Below are 18,581 nucleotides of genomic sequence, written 5' to 3'. Positions count from 1 at the left end.
CAGACCTTTTCCCCACATGTCATCTCAACACAAGATTTCATACAGCAACAAAAAGAGTTTGGATCCCTTTGATGAAGATTTTGTCAGAGTTTCAAAAGTTAGTTTTCAAAACAACATTAATTTCATCTTAGGTTCAGATTTCCAAATAGGGAGGGTTTGAAACCAATTTCATCACTTGCCCCTTGAGCTAAGGAACAAAGACATTCTAAGAATCTAGTATCTGCCTGTTTGCAGAGGAGAGATTCATTCTTTAGTGTAAAACAACTTGAAATGGACCTGCTTGTCCTCTTATTAATGTTGGAATAGCCTTATTCATTCATTATTTGTATTGACACTTGCAGAATGTCAGACCAGCGCCAGACTTATTCAAGTCAGAGAAGCCTTTCATCAAAACCTATGAATCTAAATGTGACAGGTCTCACCCAACAAAATATGACAAGAAGACATCATATAAACACACCATTGCTTCAACACAAAACCAGAACACTTTACACAAGATGACTTTGGATCCCACGGTAGTTGAAGATTTCTGTGCTACACCTTTAGTGAGGTATGACACTGGCCAGAAGAAAGCAGGCAGACTGGCATTTCCTGGTGGAGATGCTTACAAGTCCTTAACTGACAGATGTTATGTATCTGAACAGTCTAAGACAACATCTTCACATCGTCATAAATTCCAGTGCAAGGATGATGGTTGGAGCTCAGACAAAGGACATGGCAACCTGGGTTTACAGTCTTGTGGATTGTCACTAGATCCTGATAGAAGCACAGCTGCAGGGAACAGCTTACAAGATGATGTATATGATGGCTACATTGAGAACCGATTCAAGGATTTCAAACCAAATAAGGAAATGAAAGAGAAGGGAAAGTTACGAAAACGTCAAGAAATGTTTTCCTTCTCAAAGTTGGAGAAGAGTTGTTTTGACATGGAGAGCAGGAAGTCCCAAACCATGAGACCATCATCACCACCATCACTTGCCAGACAGAATTTGCTTGATCTATTCAAGAAAAGGGACATGAAAAATACATTTTCACAATGTTTGGATTTAAAGAGAAATGACATAATACCAAGAGAGTCTTATGGATCACAGATATTGACGGATTATGATCTGATATTGTCATCCGGTGCAAATGGAGATAGGTATGTCAGTCAATAGTATACATTAGACCAGACATTTTTGTTTTGATTTTGAGGCATTTTGAACAAAATAGAACTTGTCTTTTTAATCTTGTTTTTTCTAATATTGTTATTTTAAACCAAGAGACCAAAAATGTATAGCTTTATGGATTTGGAACACATGTGATACAATGTTGTACAGTAAACTATGTTTTTAAATATGCTTTTAAACAATAAGCATAGTTATTTTTTAACTTGAGTCACGTGTCAAAATATCCTCTAGTAAAATTTTTTGTAATCAGCAGAAAAACAGTAAATACGTGTGAAGTTAGTTCCCCACAAAAAGCAGAAGTGCTCCTGAGTCCCAGTTTACCATATCTGGAAGAGGAACGTTCTTTCAAGGTCAGCGGTTGTTGAAATGTTATGTCTTCTTGCATTATATTCAAAGGGCAACTGTTAATACACCACTTGAACTAGCATGTCCACAGTGAAACCTTGATTTCATGAACTTGGAAAATGTTATATATATATATGGCCTATGATGACTTTGTTTACAGTCAGGGTAAAAAAGTTGGATTCATCATAATTTGAATATATTCCTGATCCAAAACCAATAACAGAATCAGATTATGATATGCTCTAAGAAAAAAGGATACTTTATGGATAACAACCTCTTTATTATATATGAATCTGTACCAAAATGTGACATCATGTATAATAAAGAAGTTGTTATCCATAAAGTATCCTACTTTCTTTATTACTCACCAAGTTCTAAAATGCCTATCAAACAGATCAGATATGCTCTAAATGGGGACTATGCTTGGTGCTTGTTACAATTTCCAGACTAGGTCCAGATGATAAAAGGTGAGAATGTATGGATATCAGCTTCTTTATTATGAGGAACATAATGAGTATATTCTTACTCCTTCACCTACTCCAAATGTTATGTTGCTCATAATAAAGAAGTGGATATCAATAAGTTCTCACTTTTTATGTGTATCACTTCTAAATGCCATTCTAAGACTTTAGATGTAGGTAATAACTATCAAATAAAATGTTAGTTTTGAGATTAACAAAGTTGTTTTAAATAATGACTACGGTAAATACAAAGTGGCTCAAGCCCCTTAAAGATAATAGTGATACTTATGAAGTGAATAGATGAATATACATCCACACAAATATGTTCATCATTCAGTCATATGGTAAATCTATGGTTTCATGTACACCACTGGCCTTGAATTCACAATAAAAACTATATGAGATCAAACTGACAATGTTAATGTTCTTTTACTGTATGTTAATGTAGACTCTTAACTCAATGGTATGATGAACTGTTCTAAATACATCTCGACTGACCAGATTTCTTTGATTATAGAAATGTCAAATCTAGATATCTAAAATAGTACTATAGAAGATTACGAATAGCAGTTGCAGGTTGAGTAAGCTAAACTCAATGCATGCAAATACAATCTTCTCACAAAAAAAGAAAAATATGCAACATAAAGAATTTCATCGATATTTCATCAATTTGTTTTGCAATTCTCAACAAACTGAAGTGTATTTGCCACAATAGTGACAGAAATTTTGATTGTACAGCTACTCAACTTAAATGTTTTCCAATGTAATGTAGGGTGATCATAGAGATCCCAAGCCTTCCATACCATCTACAGAGTCCTCTACCTCCAGCTGTAGCCAAGTCAAACATTACAGTGTCCAAGGTAACCCATCTACAGAGTCCTCTCCCTACAGCTATAGCCAAGCCAAGCATTACATTATCCAAGGTAACCAATTTGTAGCCAACCTTCTAACAGAAATATGGTATTAATATCTGTGTGAAGCCTTGAGAAGAAATGTCATTATAGCGTTTTTATATTTGGGAGTGCTGATTATGAATGACATTGTGTATTCATAGAAATAGCATTAGTTTAACATTTGGTATGTTTGGGATTACAGTTTCTCAGTAAAGTACAGATTCTAATACTTTTGTTTGGTTGAGTCCCATCCGAAATTCGAACCAACACTCTCAGAGTCATTCCAGATGTGACTCAACCTGACAAAGTACTAGAATCTGTACATTATTGAGAAAGTGTAATCCTATATATAACATATGTTCCATTTGACCACTTTCTAAATGGCATTGTGTATTCATATCATTAGTTTATCTCACAGTCTTGAAAGTTTTCCACCACATAAAAGTTTGTATGGATAAAGAATTAATTTGTAAATTCCTCATGCTAAGTTAGGACATGTCACTCAATGTTTCTTCATATATCATATCTTCATCTGTTTGTCAGGTTACATATCTAGTGGGGAAATAGAAACAGAACCATGTTTTCTACTAAAGAACATAATTTGTATTTTCAGAAGGGTTAAAGAATCAGTGTTTCTTTCATAAATTCTTCGGACTCGATTATTTACAGACAGCCGCCATGTAGTTGGAATATTGCTGAGTGCGGTATTAAACAGCCAGCCAACCAACATATGTTACATTTGAGTACTTTCTAAATGGCATTGTGAATTCATTTAATAAATTCTGTTCTCACTTACAGATGAGTTATCAGATTTTGATTGGGAATCACATGGTTCTTCAACAGTTTCTGCTGGTAACCAAGCAACAAACAAAGACAGGCATGTTTTCAGTTGTATTAGAACTGTTCAACCTTTCTGTATGAAAAAGTATTAAGCTGACACCATTTATTTTGTGGCTGCGCAATGTAACACATATAGAGGCAGTTTGTGATAGGATTGTATGCGACACATATATTTTCTAAATTTGGAAAAAATCTATTACTTTAAAGATAAGTCTTTGAAATACTTAACCTTGTGAAAGTATCTTTGGAATCAGTTTTTATTGGTAACAAAACACTAAAGACCACCTTTAAAACTTAAGCATCACATAATTCATGTTTCTGTAATTTTCAGATTCAAAGCATCAAGAATCAATGAAATCTTTGAAGAGGTTTGTAGTATTTAATGTATGAAAGGAATCTTCATGACAGAATTGCCTTAATATATATTGCTGTTTTATGCTGTAGCTGAGTTCTACATATCAAACCTATCTTATTTCTAGATGAAACAACTAGAAAATGAATCAGAAGATGAAACACATGGACATCAAGATGCAAACCAATGTAAGATACATCTAATATTCTTTCTAATTCTTTTGTGTATATTCAGTGTTAAAGGTATTTTGACTAAATCAGTATCATTCAACATGTTATATTTGTTTGTCCATAAGAGGTAAACAGATGGGTGACTGCAGAGAAAAACGGGTTCTTTTCCCTGAACAATTAGCAACATGTAATTCTATTTTCATGCTTTATATAATTATCAGAGTGTGATAGTTGGTTAATCAGTCATTTTTAATAAGAGTAGTGAACAATAATCATTTCAATATTTAACCTTAATTTCTCATTTTAAAGGATTACCAACATACCTCAGAGTCAGCAATGTGTCACATTCATAGTTTGGACATCATGCATATTTATTTTTGTGTGCCTACATGCTAAGTGTAACAATGATGTTTCTGTATTACTTTACAGACACAGCTGTCACACCAACTGACATATTACGGTCCAAGAGACAGGAGGTTTGTATTGGGAACATTATTTCTATCATATATACAATATATACACAAAATACAAAACAATTTTGATACCGAGATCAATAAATCAATTAAATGTGATAGCCAGTTGTAATGAATATTTTTTCATGCCTATTATTTTCAAACTAGTTTGAGAAATTTGGTGTCATAGATCACCTTCATTGTCATTGTATGTAGTTCATTTTTCTCGAAGTTAGATTACAGGATAAGTCACTCTGTAGGTAATGATGTCTAATTACATCCTGAGGTTCAACTTGAAACCTGTGTTTTAAAAATGTTAAAAAACCTAACCCAGACAAACAAGCAAAATTTAAGAAATTGCTTTCAAGAGACCATAAGACCTGATAACATAAAACATCAGTATGTGAAGCCACACAACAGGCTGAGACCATGTCAATGGTTGAAGGTGTCAGAATTGAAAATACAAATATTTTCAAGATGTAGAGATTGGGGACAACATTATTTTTCTGAAACCAAACAAACAATAGGGCTTAGCATTGATGAGCTTATGAATAAACTAGGTATTTTATACTAATTCTCCTCCAGTAAAATAATGGTACAATGTATCTATAAGCATCAGAACCAAGGGCATTACAGTTGAACCTAACTTATGCAGACACTTGTATTTCTCAGATGTTTTCCTAATGAGTATATTTTCGGATATGCAGAGGAACACACAGGTCATTAGCAAGATTCAGTGAATATGACTTCAACAGATCCTGGCAATAAGTCACCCGTCACATTCGAAACATGCATTGAATCCAAAAATGACATGCGATAATGACAGGTTAGGATTAATGACTTGGAAATTGGTAGAATAAATATGAACTTACAGTGCCATTGTATACCTCTATAAGGTAGACATGATTTGTAAAGAAAATTAACTTTTCTGTATTAAATAGTATTGTTGATTAACAATTATTTGGAGTGAAACTACTATTGTCATTACATGTTTCACCTGTCTCTGAGTAGCTGAAAACCAGACAATTAGTGATATCAAATCCTGTTTATAGGTCAGGGTGTTATTTCCCACTTATCAGTGTGAAAGATTAACAGTGTAAATCATGAAAATTAAATCATTCTCAGTCCTGATGAGTTCTTTTGTCATCATTAATATGTTAATGATTGTGAACATGATGATGGTTTAATTACCAGTAACACATATGCAGTTTGATGTGTGTTATTTTTGCTACAGGATGCTGTAGAAGCTGATTCAATGAGTGAGGACCAGCTGGTGGTCAGCCAGGTGCTACAGGAACTGGTACACAAGGTCGTACTTCAGGACTCACAGACTGTCACACACACCTACAGCTCCAGGTTTGCTCTCCCGTCAAAGGCAATCACTTCTGCCCCGTGGAAGAGCTTCAAGTCAATATATGCTCACAAATCAGCAAGAACTGAACAGGGTAGTCTTTATATGCTTAGACAGGCGCCCATGAACTGCCATGATATTTCTTCTTCTCAAAAGGTTATTGCATTGGTTGGTACATCAGGTCAAAACCAGTCTGTGAAAAATAGTGGCACACCCCAGTCATCAAAACAGGTGATAACATGTGTACTTAGTCCAGTTAACAACTGGAACAAACTGGACCTCATTTCACCAGTCAAAACATCATCATTAACACAGGAGTGTATCAATTCTTCAGCAACATCCAGTCTTCAGCCTAGCAGTATGGAAGGAAAGTTGTTGTCAGTGTACGAAGGCCTTATTACACCTCCCAAGACAGCCCAGGCAAATAAACCCAGGTCTGGAGGAATAATTGATAAAGGTTCTCAAGAAACACCTGTCACCTGGAACAAACCAATACTTCTGGAGATACCTACAGGAGACGTCACAAGGGATGGAACCCCTGATCACAGTCTCAAAGGGATTCATGTAGAAAACAAAAATGGTAAACCAGAAACTCCAGTCAAAGGTTCCTTATCTTCATCAACAACACCCGTAGCGTTTAGCATGAAGTTTAGGAAACAAACGCCTCACTCATCAGATTTGGCAGAGATGTTTCCTAGAAATAATGACAAGGAAACCTGTGACAGTTGTACTCAAACTGATTGTACAATAACATGTGATTTTGCAACATCTCCTGTAATATTCCCAACATCAGGTAAATGTGAAGCAGGTACGCAGTACGACATTGAACATGAGTTAGTGATGTTGAATGATGTTGAGATGACCATGGAGCAGGGAGACAGTATGGAGCTGATGGACTGTGTGGCGCAGATGGATGTGGTTCTGGGGGATAAACAGTGGACCATTAGTGACACCACATTGGACACTGGCTCCCAGACAGACGATGTCCCCAAATACTCCCTCAGATCAAGAAAACAATCTTCTTTTCCAGATAAAGTATAGTTTTGGTGTCAATGATATTGATCTTGACTTGAGATATTGTGCATGGAGCCAATGTGGTGCCACTAGAAGGGTCCCGTGGGGGAGATCGTGGACTTTGATAAATGCAACACACTTGGTCCCTTGGGAAGCCTTGTGGACTATTATGGCTTTTTGTGCATCATACAATTGTGAGTCTTCTGGAACTGCCAAATGGCTCTATATTTTGTTTCTGAAATGGTTCTTGAGGATGTAGTGAGTGTGAGTGAGTTGCAATTTAAAATCACATCAGCAGTAATTCAGCCATATTGTGATATTGAGGATGTATGTATAGTTGGTCATATTTGTATTGTTTTAATAGTGTGGCTCAGTATTTACACTTTTGATTTTGGAAAGGCCTTATGATCATTTTTTGCATCTTGTTCCTGACAGTGTGATAGATATTTTGCACAAGGTGCTATGAATTCAAAGGCTGTGTACATAATTTCTTATCATATTTGTTCTCTATCATTGTTACAGAGCCTTTTATGTATATGTTGTTTATGATACTTTGTCGAAGCAGTATATAAAGTGTTGAAATCCTGCAGTGGAGTTTTATCTTGTTTTTTGACTGTCTGGCAGTCTAACTATTATCCTTAGCAATAGCAGCACTGTGATTGTCATTACATCAATCCTCGTGGCTAACAAATACCTTAGACAGCTCAGAGAAATTGACTGGGTGGTTGAGTGGGTGAGTTTTACCCATTTTGGGGATTCGAACTGAGTGAGCGAGTGAGTGAATTTAGTTTTACGGCACACTCAGAAATATTCCAGCTATATGACGGCGGTCTGCAAAAAATCGAGTCTGGACCAGACAATCCAGTGATAAACAGGATGAGTGTCGTACTGCGCAACTGGGATACGATGACATGTGTCAACCAAGTTAGCGAGCCTGACCACCCAATCCCGTTAGTCGCCTCTTACAACAAGCATGAGTTACTGAAGATCAATTCTAACCCAGATATTCATGGGTGGATTCGAACTGGCGTCCTTGGTGCGATGAGCAAACACTAGGCTAATTAACCCACATCCCTGGAGTGAGGAAAGTAGAAAGTTCCAGTTGAAAGTGACAAACCTGTTTACTTCATACATACAGCTATTTCTGAAGCCAAGTATTTGACTGCTCTAAGAGTGTGAGTGAGTAAGTGAGTAAGTGAGTGGCTAACACATAGGACCCATGTGGGGATTCAAACTCAGGTGTGACAAGCAGATGCTTCAACCACTAGGTTACCCCACCATGCCTGAATGAGAGATGTCTCATAGAATTAAATACCCTGACTAATGCAGGTGCAACATTTGTTGGGACAATGTTTCAAGAAACCATTAGAGTGGCTCATTGTTTTTCAGGTGACTAAAAGGATCATGTGGTCAGACTCACTTACTTCCCAGCTGAATAGATCCATGCTCATGATGTTGATCACTGGATTGTCTGGTCCTGATTAATGTCATATTGGTGGAAAACAGGTAGAATATTGCTGAGTGTGGTTTTAAACAAACAAAAACGTCCTCAAATAACAACTGACAACATGGTTTTTGCTCAAAACTTTATTTGTATTTTGTCATGATACATACAACTTTCATTTGAGCACTTGCTTCATCACATAAAAACAGTTTCAACACAAATGAAGTTCATACACCAGTATATATAATATAATGTACACAAAAAGTATGTACCAGCGATGTCCTAGAGATAGCTATCACAATACATTTTAATTCAGTCTAACAATAACAACATACAGATATCAACGTGTCAATATGTTCCACTATCGTATTTGTACAGATATGATAAATATATATTGATACAGGTTATTTATATACTCTGTTGCAATAAAACATTCCCACAAACATTTTGTACATAACTCTTTAGTCATCAAGTTTACACTGATATATGACTGTAACACATGATCATAATGGTTACTACTCAAATTTCCTTGTCTGTCAACAGTTCAACACAAAATATATTTCATTTCCCTGTACAGCAATCTGTGACAAAACTGTTTAGTCTGTTAGCTTGAACATGGCTCTTTAGGTTAATTTAAGTAGGTTTTCGTGTTATCTCCTGTACTGTTCCTTGCTTATGTAGCGGCCATAAAATTTCCGAGTCCTGTGCTTGGATTCGAACCACGGACCTTCTGATCCGAAGTCGGACGCCTGTAAGGNTGTCCACATGACCTGTTTAAAGAGGTTAACCCCGTCAGCAAGCTGACAAGGTAAGGATGTCATCTGTTGGATGACTCCACGCCCTGCTACATACTCCCCCGCCAACAGAAGGCACGTCCCGAGCCGCATAGTTGGGTACTGAGACTTAATTTTGCTCAAATTTGATATGAACGTGCTCAGCCCCACGTTGAGCAGCATAGTTGGAGTATGTAGCGACCATAAAATTTCCTCAGCCCCTCTTGTGCTGGGATTCGAACCACGGACCTTCTGATCCGAAGTCGGACGCCTTGTCCACATGACCAAAGAGGTTAACCCAGTCAGCAAGCTGACAAGGTAAGGATGTCATCTGTGGGATGACTCCACGCTCTGCTACACTTAGCTCACTACACTGAACTGACTAGACTCATGCTTTAGACTAGACTAACATCTAGTCACTGAATAAACAGAAAAATAGGTTCACAAATTATGAGAAAATATATTGAAAAGAGCCCACAGACTTCCTGAAACTGGTAATCCAGACTTATCACATATTCTAGACTAGCACGGGCTGCAATTGATATATTTGTTTCAGGGTCTGTATGAAGTCTGGTGCTGGAATAACACTCTGGAACAGTCGTAATCTTCTGATAGAGAACATTTATTACTTTAGAGACCTGAAGTATTTAACCCTTAATATTAGTGTATCTTAACTTTAATTTCAAACATTGTACAGACATATAAACCATCTTGTTAATTGCTTGTTACATCAAAGACTAACAGACAGACTGACTGTTCACACGTCTTAAGTACACATACATCTGGTAGTAAGGCCATAGTAGTGGTCTGTCAACTTCTCTATGGTTCAACTCGGTATTAATACACTGTGCTTCTACAGGGGGCTTCTCTTACTGGACTGACTGACTGACTGAGTTTGGTTTTCGCCGCGTTTTAGCAATATTCCAGCAATATCCGCGGCGGGGACACCAGAACATAGGCTTCTAAAATTGTACCCATGTCAATCGAACCTGGGCCTTCGGCGTGACAGATGAATTTAACCACTAGGCTACCCACATCATCTGTAGGTAGGGATGAACATCTGTATCATCTGGGGACATAATTGGAAATAAATTACATTACAATATTGATTTCCACAAACAATTTCAACATTATTGTTACAGGTTTTAGTGAATCTTCAAAATGCTTTTATTCAAGTTACCATCAATATGGATGTAGTTTTCTTAAATACAGCCTATTCTGCTGTCAGACTGAAGCGGATCCTTAGAGTGTAGATAAGTGTCTTGGTGGTGCTGTGTTCGAGTGTGGCAATATTGTAAGGCAAGTGTGTACGATATCCTCTGGCTACAGATGTACAGAACCTTCAACTAGCACAACCTGTTTATCAGTTTTCTCTTTTTCCATATCAGCACCAGGTTATATTGCTACATTGATGTACTCATGCATGTAAATCTCACCAAAAATATGATCTTCAATACAATCATATAATCTAACACAGAGAGCAATGGTACTAGGGTTCTAAGTCCAAGATCGATACAAAATGTAGTTAAAAAAGTACACAAACCATGAATTGGATTAAAACATTGTCCAAAGGAACATTTCTGTGTGTTAAAGCTACACACACAGTGGCCTGAAATCATGTTTATCAGACTGGGATCGTAATCAGACCCATAAACCATCGCTATAGAAGTAACCTTAAAATGATGAAAATCACATCGTGGTAATAGGCAACCTGTTATATCAAGAACTGATGAAAATGAGAATGAAAGTGCAGTCTAGTGTGGATTTGTAGTCATCAAATCTCACAAGAATCATATCTTCTGGTTATGTAGTATTCTATAATGCTTTGTTCTACTGCAGTGCATAGTATGTGCATAGCAACTCATCACCAGCTCCCTGAATGATACATGCTGGACCCTGATCCATGACAGGTCCCTAAATCTTATACAGTGGACCCTGCTCTATGGGAGGTCCTTAAATCATATATGTAAGACTTGGTTCTATGACAGGTCCTTAACTCATATATGGAGGATTCCGATGTACGACAGGTCCCTAAATCATATATGCTGGTCTTCGATATGTGGATGGTCCCTGAATCATATTTGTAGGACTCTGATCTGTGGATGGTCCTTAAATAAGGGAGGTCCTCTATGGAGGTTCCTTAACCTGTGACAGATTCCTGTGAAAGAAATGTTCATGTGAGCTTTTGTAATTACCCCTTAAAAGTGTTACCCCCAGAGACACCCTGTACTATACATATAGGGTCAGTTGTATCTTGGGGTGGGTCTGGGGGCTAAGTTCTTCATCATGCTAAGAAGTCACTGTAAGATCTACCACTGAAATGTGACACACATATGACAGTCTGCCACAGATCTTAGTCCTACCACCGATCTGAGAGTCTGCCACAGATCTCAGTCCTACCACCGATCTGAGAGTCTGCCACCGATATCAGTCCTACCACCGATCTGAAAGTCTGCTACCGATATCAGTCCTACCTCTGATCTGAGAGTCTGCCACAGATCACAGTCCTACCTACGATCTGAGAGTCTGCCACCGATATCAGCCCTACCACCGATCTGACAGTCTGCCACAGATCTCAGTCCTACCACCGATCTCAAAGTCTGCCATAGATCTCAGTCCTACCACCGATCTGAGAGTCTGCCATAGATCTCAGTCCTACCACCGATCTCAAAGTCTGCCATAGATCTCAGTCCTACCACCGATCTGAGAGTCTGCCACAGATCTCAGTCCTACCACCGATCTGAAAGTCTGCCACAGATCTCAGTCCTACCACCGATCTGAGAGTCTGCCATAGATCACAGTCCTACCACCGATCTGAGAGTCTGCCACCACCGATCTGATCTCAGTCCTACCACAGATCTGCCACAGATCTCAGTCTGCCACCACTGCCATCTCAGTCCTACCACACATCTCAAAGTCTGCCACCGAGATCTCAGTCCTACCACCCGACCACCGATCTCAGTCCTACCACCGAGAGAGTCTGCCACCACCATCTGAGATCTCAGTCCTACCACAGATCTCAAACACAGTCTGCCTACAGATCTCAGTCCTACCACAGATCTCAGTCACACTAGATCTCAGTCCTACCACTGATCTGAGTCCTACCACAGATCTTAAAGTCTGCTACAGATCTCAGTCACACCACAGATCTCAGTCCTACCACCGATCTCAGTCCTACCACTGATCTCAGTCCTACCACAGATCTCAAAGTCTGCCACAGATCTATGTCCTACCACTGATCTCAGTCCTACCACAGATCTTAAAGTCTGCTACAGATCTCAGTCCTAACACAGATCTCAAAGTCTGCCATAGATCTCAGTCCCACTGACATCTGCATACATGCTGCTACAAGTGATGTAAGAAAGGGCATACATGTGAAGCGAAAGAAAGATACAGAGGAATGTAGACACAAAGTTTGGAAACAACACAGCTGTAATAAACAACTTGTATCTTTCTTGTTGACCATTCTGTTTACTGCAGCTCTCTATTATTGTTTTTCAAGTTACCCTGTATTTTGCAAAAGGAAACAAAAAGGACTTTCGGCTATGGTGTTCTACTGAAAAAAGGGAAGCAACCTTTCTCAACACTGGCAGTACTTTAATTTGCTTTAATCTAGGCTCTTGAGTCAGTACAAAAGTAACCCAAAAACATGTCAAAAGTGAGACTTGATAAGAAACACTACAACAGATTTGCTACCTTATGCATTAATATACTGCAGTCCTGAATGGTGGGTGACTCAAGTACACGACAACAAACCCAATTACTGTGATAAAGGTACGTACACACACGTTTCTCAGTTTACTGTTATATATCTCAGGTTATCTCTGTACCAAGAATATTCCAAGGAATGTGACACTCTGCCCCCAGATAACACCAAGTCAAGATGATCAGTCAACCACCTTAGTAAATTACATGAACTCGTATTTGGACACATCAGAAAATCACATATCATGAACACATAGCATGATCATTAGATCAACTTTTAACTGACACATATTTTGGATATAAATGAGACTTATGGTAGACCTGCATCAGGATTATATGGGCCAGGGAATCTGCCTGCAGTGTTTGTTGCAGTGTTGATTGTGGTGTATGTACTTGATAACATAACCTAGTGAAGGGGAGACAGATAACGCAGAGAGTGATCAGGGTACACGGTGTCCATTCATGGACTGATGCTCTCCTGATCAACCGACCAACTTGACCCATGTACTCCCATGTGTCATGTGACATCATTTTAATCAGATAGCAACAGAATTTTCTTTGTTTATGGTCCACAAGTACTCAACAAAATAGAAAACAAAATTCTCTTTTGTCTAAATGTACAAGGTTAATTATGATATGAAACACTAAGAAATGATTGTTAAAATGTTAAAAATAAATAAACAAAATAAACAAAAATGATAAAGCTTGCGAAAAGATGAGACTACCAGCCACTTGAAGCAGCAAACTGGGTTCCATCCTAACTACTGTCTTATCTTGTGGAGACGGATATGGAAATGCAGCATTAACATCAACATCTATGTCACACAGATCATTCTTTAGCACAAGTGATGTTTCAATTATGAATTCATCACAGTCAGATTTCATTACAACACTGTTTTGGGTATACAGTGTTTCATCAGAGTCTTGACAGAAAGATGTCTGTTTACAAAGAACAAAAAGAAAACATTATGACATAGATTGACACATCCTCCCTGTAACTACTGCACTATCCACACTGTCTATCTACACTATGCTACATTTATACACTACATGGCATGATAATATAATTCATAAAATAGAGTTTGATCACACATATACGTATGATTTGTTCACCTCCAGGGACAGACTCCATGAACTTTATCTAATTAGTCCATCGCTCACTTCTGACAAATGTCTTTATGTAACACAAATATTTATCACAAGACCACCTTGTCCATCCACAACATCACTAATTGTGGACTATCTGACTTGTGTCTGTGTCTAGCTTGGCTTTTGGAATAGTATCGCAAATGTTTGCATTCCCTATTGGCCCATAGGTACTACAGAATGAGATAAAACATAAAATGACATACATTTTTTATGAGGATTTTATATACATGAGTCAAACTGCCTCTTTCTCTTCTTTTCTTTCAACATTTGGAATCACCTTATAACGTGTCTATTCACCACTTCATAACATGCATATTCACCACTTTATAACATGTATATTCATCACCTTATAACATGTATATTCACCACCTTATAACATGTATATTCACCACTTCATAACATGTATATTCACCACCTTAAAACATGTATATTCCCCACCTTATAACATGTATATTTACCACCTTACAATGTATACTCCCCACCTTATAACATGTATATTTACCACCTTATTACATGTATATTTTCCACCTTATAACATGTATATATTCACCACCTTATAACATGTATATTCACCACCTTCCTGTATTGCTATTAAACATATTATTTTTCAAATTAGATATGAAACATATTTCAAAATAAATTATGACCATATTAACCATTTTCATAAAATAATATTTGTTCACGCTCAGTTCTATTCACATGCTTGACTAAAGCAGAGCAGATAAAAATGTTCATATTTTATACATCTCTCATTTGATAATATTTCAAAACCTAATACAATTCTAATACTTCATGCTGTGTAATGGCATATCTCTTTCACAGTCTATCATCGCAGGGCCATCTGATTCAAGTCTCTCGGACTGGTTACTCGGGGGACTCCAGTTCCGATTCTCGGCCATCACGATTGAGGCCATGTATGTGAACGTACTGAACAGTCTTGGTATTATAGTTCACCGGGGGTCCCTCCCCCATCCAGGACCGAGCAAACAACCCTTCCACTTCCTCCAGTGTTTTGCCCTTTGTTTCTGGCAAAATCATGGCCAGAATTATTGCACCAAGAAATGCCAGGCAGGCATACAACCAGAATGTACCTGAAACATAAAAGTAGGAATGTTTATACATGAAGGTAGTTTTGTTGGGTGAACAAAGTCCTAGGGATCATCACTGATGATGATGATGATGATGATGATGACGACGACGATGACGACGACGACAACGATCTGTTCAGCACATCATCAACACACTCCAATTACTGGATCACAATTAATTCTCAGCTCCACTGGGGGTATACAAACCAAGCTACCAGTGAGGTGCCAGATATGTAACAGTCATATTACCAACCCATCCTCCTGGGTACCCATGTAAGGAAGAGGCTAACTCTGAGCAATGTGACAGTGACACTTGCCCTAGGATATCTCATATGTGCTTCAGTTTGGGGCAGTTCCAAAGCCCAAGAATTCATGAGCCAAACTGACGAATACAGCCAGTGTCATCAAGGGACTCTTTGCGGCAAACTTTGGCAGATTTGTTACAACCACCATACATGGGGAAGTTTGACTGCTGAAGTGAAAATTTGTTAACTCAAAATCCTTGGGAACATCGACAATAATGATGATAATGAGATTGATGATGATAATAATAATAATCAATAATATAAAACCATGAACTAATGACGTGCTTATCAAAAGTTATTACTTCACATCTGTAACGGCTCAGAAATCTTGAATGAAAAGAAGCAGTTATTGTATTTTATGGATCTTCAGCCATGCCAAAATCATTAAAGGGAGTTAACTGTGTAACACTTGTTTACATTCACAGACATGGCATTGACAGAATTTTCACCCGTTTCATTTCTACACCAATTACATCATTTGAATCATCCAGAACTGACCACACTACAACATGAAAACCTTAAATGAGTTGTAGCAGTCAAAGAGTCATTTTGTTTACAATCCTGAGTCCAAACTTGACTTATAATTTACAGATCACCGCCGTATAGCTGGAATATTGCTGAGAGCCAGGCTAAGAGGTGAGGTGAGGTGAAATTGGGTTTAACGTCACGCTGGAGAATATTTCGCTCATATGACGATGTGCATGTGTGTGTATGTGTATGTGCGGCTGCTTGTACTAGCCCAGACTTAAGCTGGTTTTATAGTGCTAGCCCACTGAGATACTATGCCGCAGTGAAGCATGAATACCCCACTCAGACACATTATACAGACTCCAAGCTGACCAGTCCTTGTTGTAACCATTAATGCCGAGCGCCAGGCAGGGACCAACAAGTACCCTATTTTAACGTCTTTTGGTATGACGCGGTCGGGGATCGAACCCGCGACCTTCCGCTCTCCGGGCGGACGCTCTAACCACTACACCACGGAGGCGGTCGCCAGGCTAAGAAACGAACAAGCAACAAGTACTCTGCAAAGTTGAATGATGAAGGCCAGTAAATAATTGAGTCTGGACCTGACAATGTAGTGATTGATGTCATGAGCATCAATCCACACTGCCAAGTTGAATGGGGTGGGTAGGTTGTCCGGTATGTGAGAACACTGTGTATTACCATATCTAGTGAGTGTCTCAGTGAGGCTGATGAAGGACATGGACACTGCCAAGTTGAAAGTCCAGTTGGTGAAGGTGGACACTGCCGTCCCCACGCTCCGAGCCCACAGTGGGTAGATCTCAGAGTTGATTGTCCAGGGCATGGGGCCCATACCTTCAATACAAACACATGAGAAACGTCAGCTTGGCAGGTAACAAGGAAATAATATTAACAGTAAGCATGATCTTCTGGAAATATATTCCTCAATGACCTGTAGATAAGTAGAAGAGGATACACGTTATGCCTTCGCTTGCCTGAGATCATTATTAAAGCATTAAAGGATACACTTTATACCTTCTTTTGCCTGAGATCATTATTAAAGTATAAAAGGATACACTTTATGCCTGCGCTTGCTGTAGATCATTATTAAAGCATTAAAGGATACACTTTATACCTTCTCTTGCCTGAGATCATTATTAAAGTATAAAAGGATACACTTTATACCTTCTCTTGCCTGAGATCATTATTAAAGTATAAAAGGATACACTTTATGCCTGCGCTTGCTGTAGATCATTATTAAAGCATTAAAGGATACACTTTATACTTTCTCTTGCCTGAGATCATTATTAAAGTATAAAAGGATACACTTTATACCTTCTCTTGCCTGAGATCATTATTAAAGTATAAAAGGATACACTTTACACCTTCTCTTGCCTGAGATCATTATTAAAGTATAAAAGGACACACTTTATACCTTCTCTTGCCTGAGATCATTATTAAAGTATAAAAGGATACACTTTATGCCTTCGTTTGCTGTAGATCATTACTAAAGTATTAAAAGATACACTTTATGCCTACGCTTGATGTAGATCATTATTAAAGTATAAAAGGATACACTTTATGCCTGCGCTTGATGTAGATCATTATTAAAGCATTAAAGGATACACTTTATACCTTCTCTTGCCTGAGATCATTATTAAAGTATAAAAGGACACACTTTATACCTTCTCTTGCCTGAGATCATTATTAAAGTATAAAAGGACACACTTTATACCTTCTCTTGAGATCATTATTAAAGTATAAAAGGACACACTTTATACCTTCTCTTACCTGAGATCATTATTAAAGTATAAAAGGACACACTTTATGCCTTCCCTTGCCTGAGATCCTTATTAAAGCATTAAAGGATACACTTTATGCCTTCGCTTGCTGTAGATCATTATCAAAGTATAAATGGGTACATGTTATGCCTTCGCTTAACCCCATACAGCTACAGGGATCAGCATTAAACCTCCAACAATCAACACATGTAGCTGGGGACCAATATCCAGCCCCGTACAGCTACAGTGTTCAGCGCAGTCCAGTGTTTTCCTTCACCTGGGGCAAAGAAGACCAGGTACAGCACAAGTCCCACCATGGGCATCCAGGAGTACTGGGTGGGACAGTAGTCATAGGCCCAGGTGATGGCGCCTGGAAGTTCGCTGGAGTTGCAGCGACCCTGTGTTGCCAACCAGGGGTTGTCATAGCTGGTTGGTAGGCACGACGAGTTGGCAACAGCATCACCAGCATCAACGTAGCAGAAACCACAGTTTAGGTCACGACGACAGTCATTGCAGATTCTGGAAAAGAGTTGAAGCTAGTTATATACAATCAGTCTCACTTCAATCTTATTACCCCCAAGTCAGCTAATCTGGACGTTACCAATAACAATTGTCTGTTTTAACAAGTTTAACATGTTATCAAAATGTATCATTGGATTTTACAGGAGATATCACCTTGGTGACATCAAGTGAGGTCTCACTACAATGACATTACATCACAATGCTTTGTAGGCCATTATGATGCCATACGTTACCATGATTCTCTGTATGCATGACAATAATCAATTCAATTCCATATTGATGAGGTTCATAGGCACAATGTT

At 38.3% G+C, this 18,581-nt stretch overlaps 2 protein-coding genes across 5 annotated transcripts in view; one reads left to right on the top strand and one right to left on the bottom strand.

The window, feature by feature from the left end:
* The first annotated feature begins 11 nt into the window (after positions 1-11).
* Positions 12-7,632, top strand: LOC124270157. 3 transcript variants are annotated; one of them, XM_046705188.1, is made up of 9 exons: positions 12-97; positions 342-1,141; positions 1,423-1,519; positions 2,748-2,898; positions 3,667-3,745; positions 4,040-4,076; positions 4,188-4,248; positions 4,660-4,706; positions 5,917-7,632. In XM_046705188.1, the coding sequence occupies exons 1-9, from the start codon at positions 17-19 to the stop codon at positions 7,072-7,074; spliced, it is 2,511 nt and encodes an 836-aa protein (XP_046561144.1). In that variant the 5' UTR covers positions 12-16; the 3' UTR covers positions 7,075-7,632. The 3 variants fall into 3 exon arrangements, with proteins under 3 accessions (XP_046561144.1, XP_046561145.1, XP_046561143.1); XM_046705189.1 differs by having other exon boundaries at positions 1,420-1,519; positions 2,748-2,835; XM_046705187.1 differs by having other exon boundaries at positions 1,420-1,519.
* A 6,920-nt stretch (positions 7,633-14,552) lies between these two features.
* LOC124270156 (proton myo-inositol cotransporter-like) overlaps positions 14,553-18,581 on the bottom strand; it is an 81,942-nt gene continuing 77,913 nt past the window's right edge. The window contains exons 7-10 of one of the 2 annotated variants that reach the window (XR_006896692.1): positions 18,035-18,276; positions 16,679-16,831; positions 14,624-15,209; positions 14,553-14,579 (exon numbers count right to left, since the gene is read on the bottom strand). Coding sequence is in view for 1 of the 2 variants with exons in the window: in XM_046705185.1 (XP_046561141.1) it covers positions 14,983-15,209; positions 16,679-16,831; positions 18,035-18,276 (622 nt within the window). In the remaining variant the exon portion in view is untranslated. The other variant, XM_046705185.1, reaches the window with a different exon arrangement.

Source organism: Haliotis rubra, unplaced genomic scaffold, assembly GCF_003918875.1.
Source record: "Haliotis rubra isolate DU_JTF1 unplaced genomic scaffold, ASM391887v1 Scf15, whole genome shotgun sequence".
Lineage (NCBI taxonomy): Eukaryota > Metazoa > Mollusca > Gastropoda > Lepetellida > Haliotidae > Haliotis > Haliotis rubra.
The sequence above is the reverse complement of the archived record's forward strand: the minus strand, read 5'-3'. Positions and strand labels throughout refer to the sequence as shown.

What these genes read in the sequence shown, in the direction of transcription:
- LOC124270157 (XM_046705187.1), top strand. Translation starts at nt 17, where the DNA reads ATGTCATCTCAACACAAGATTTCATACAGCAACAAAAAGAGTTTGGAT. An exon ending in AAGAGGAACGTTCTTTCAAG is followed by an intron (nt 1,520 to 2,747) that starts GTCAGCGGTTGT and finishes AATGTAATGTAG; the next exon opens with GGTGATCATAGAGATCCCAA. An exon ending in TACGGTCCAAGAGACAGGAG is followed by an intron (nt 4,707 to 5,916) that starts GTTTGTATTGGG and finishes TTTTTGCTACAG; the next exon opens with GATGCTGTAGAAGCTGATTC.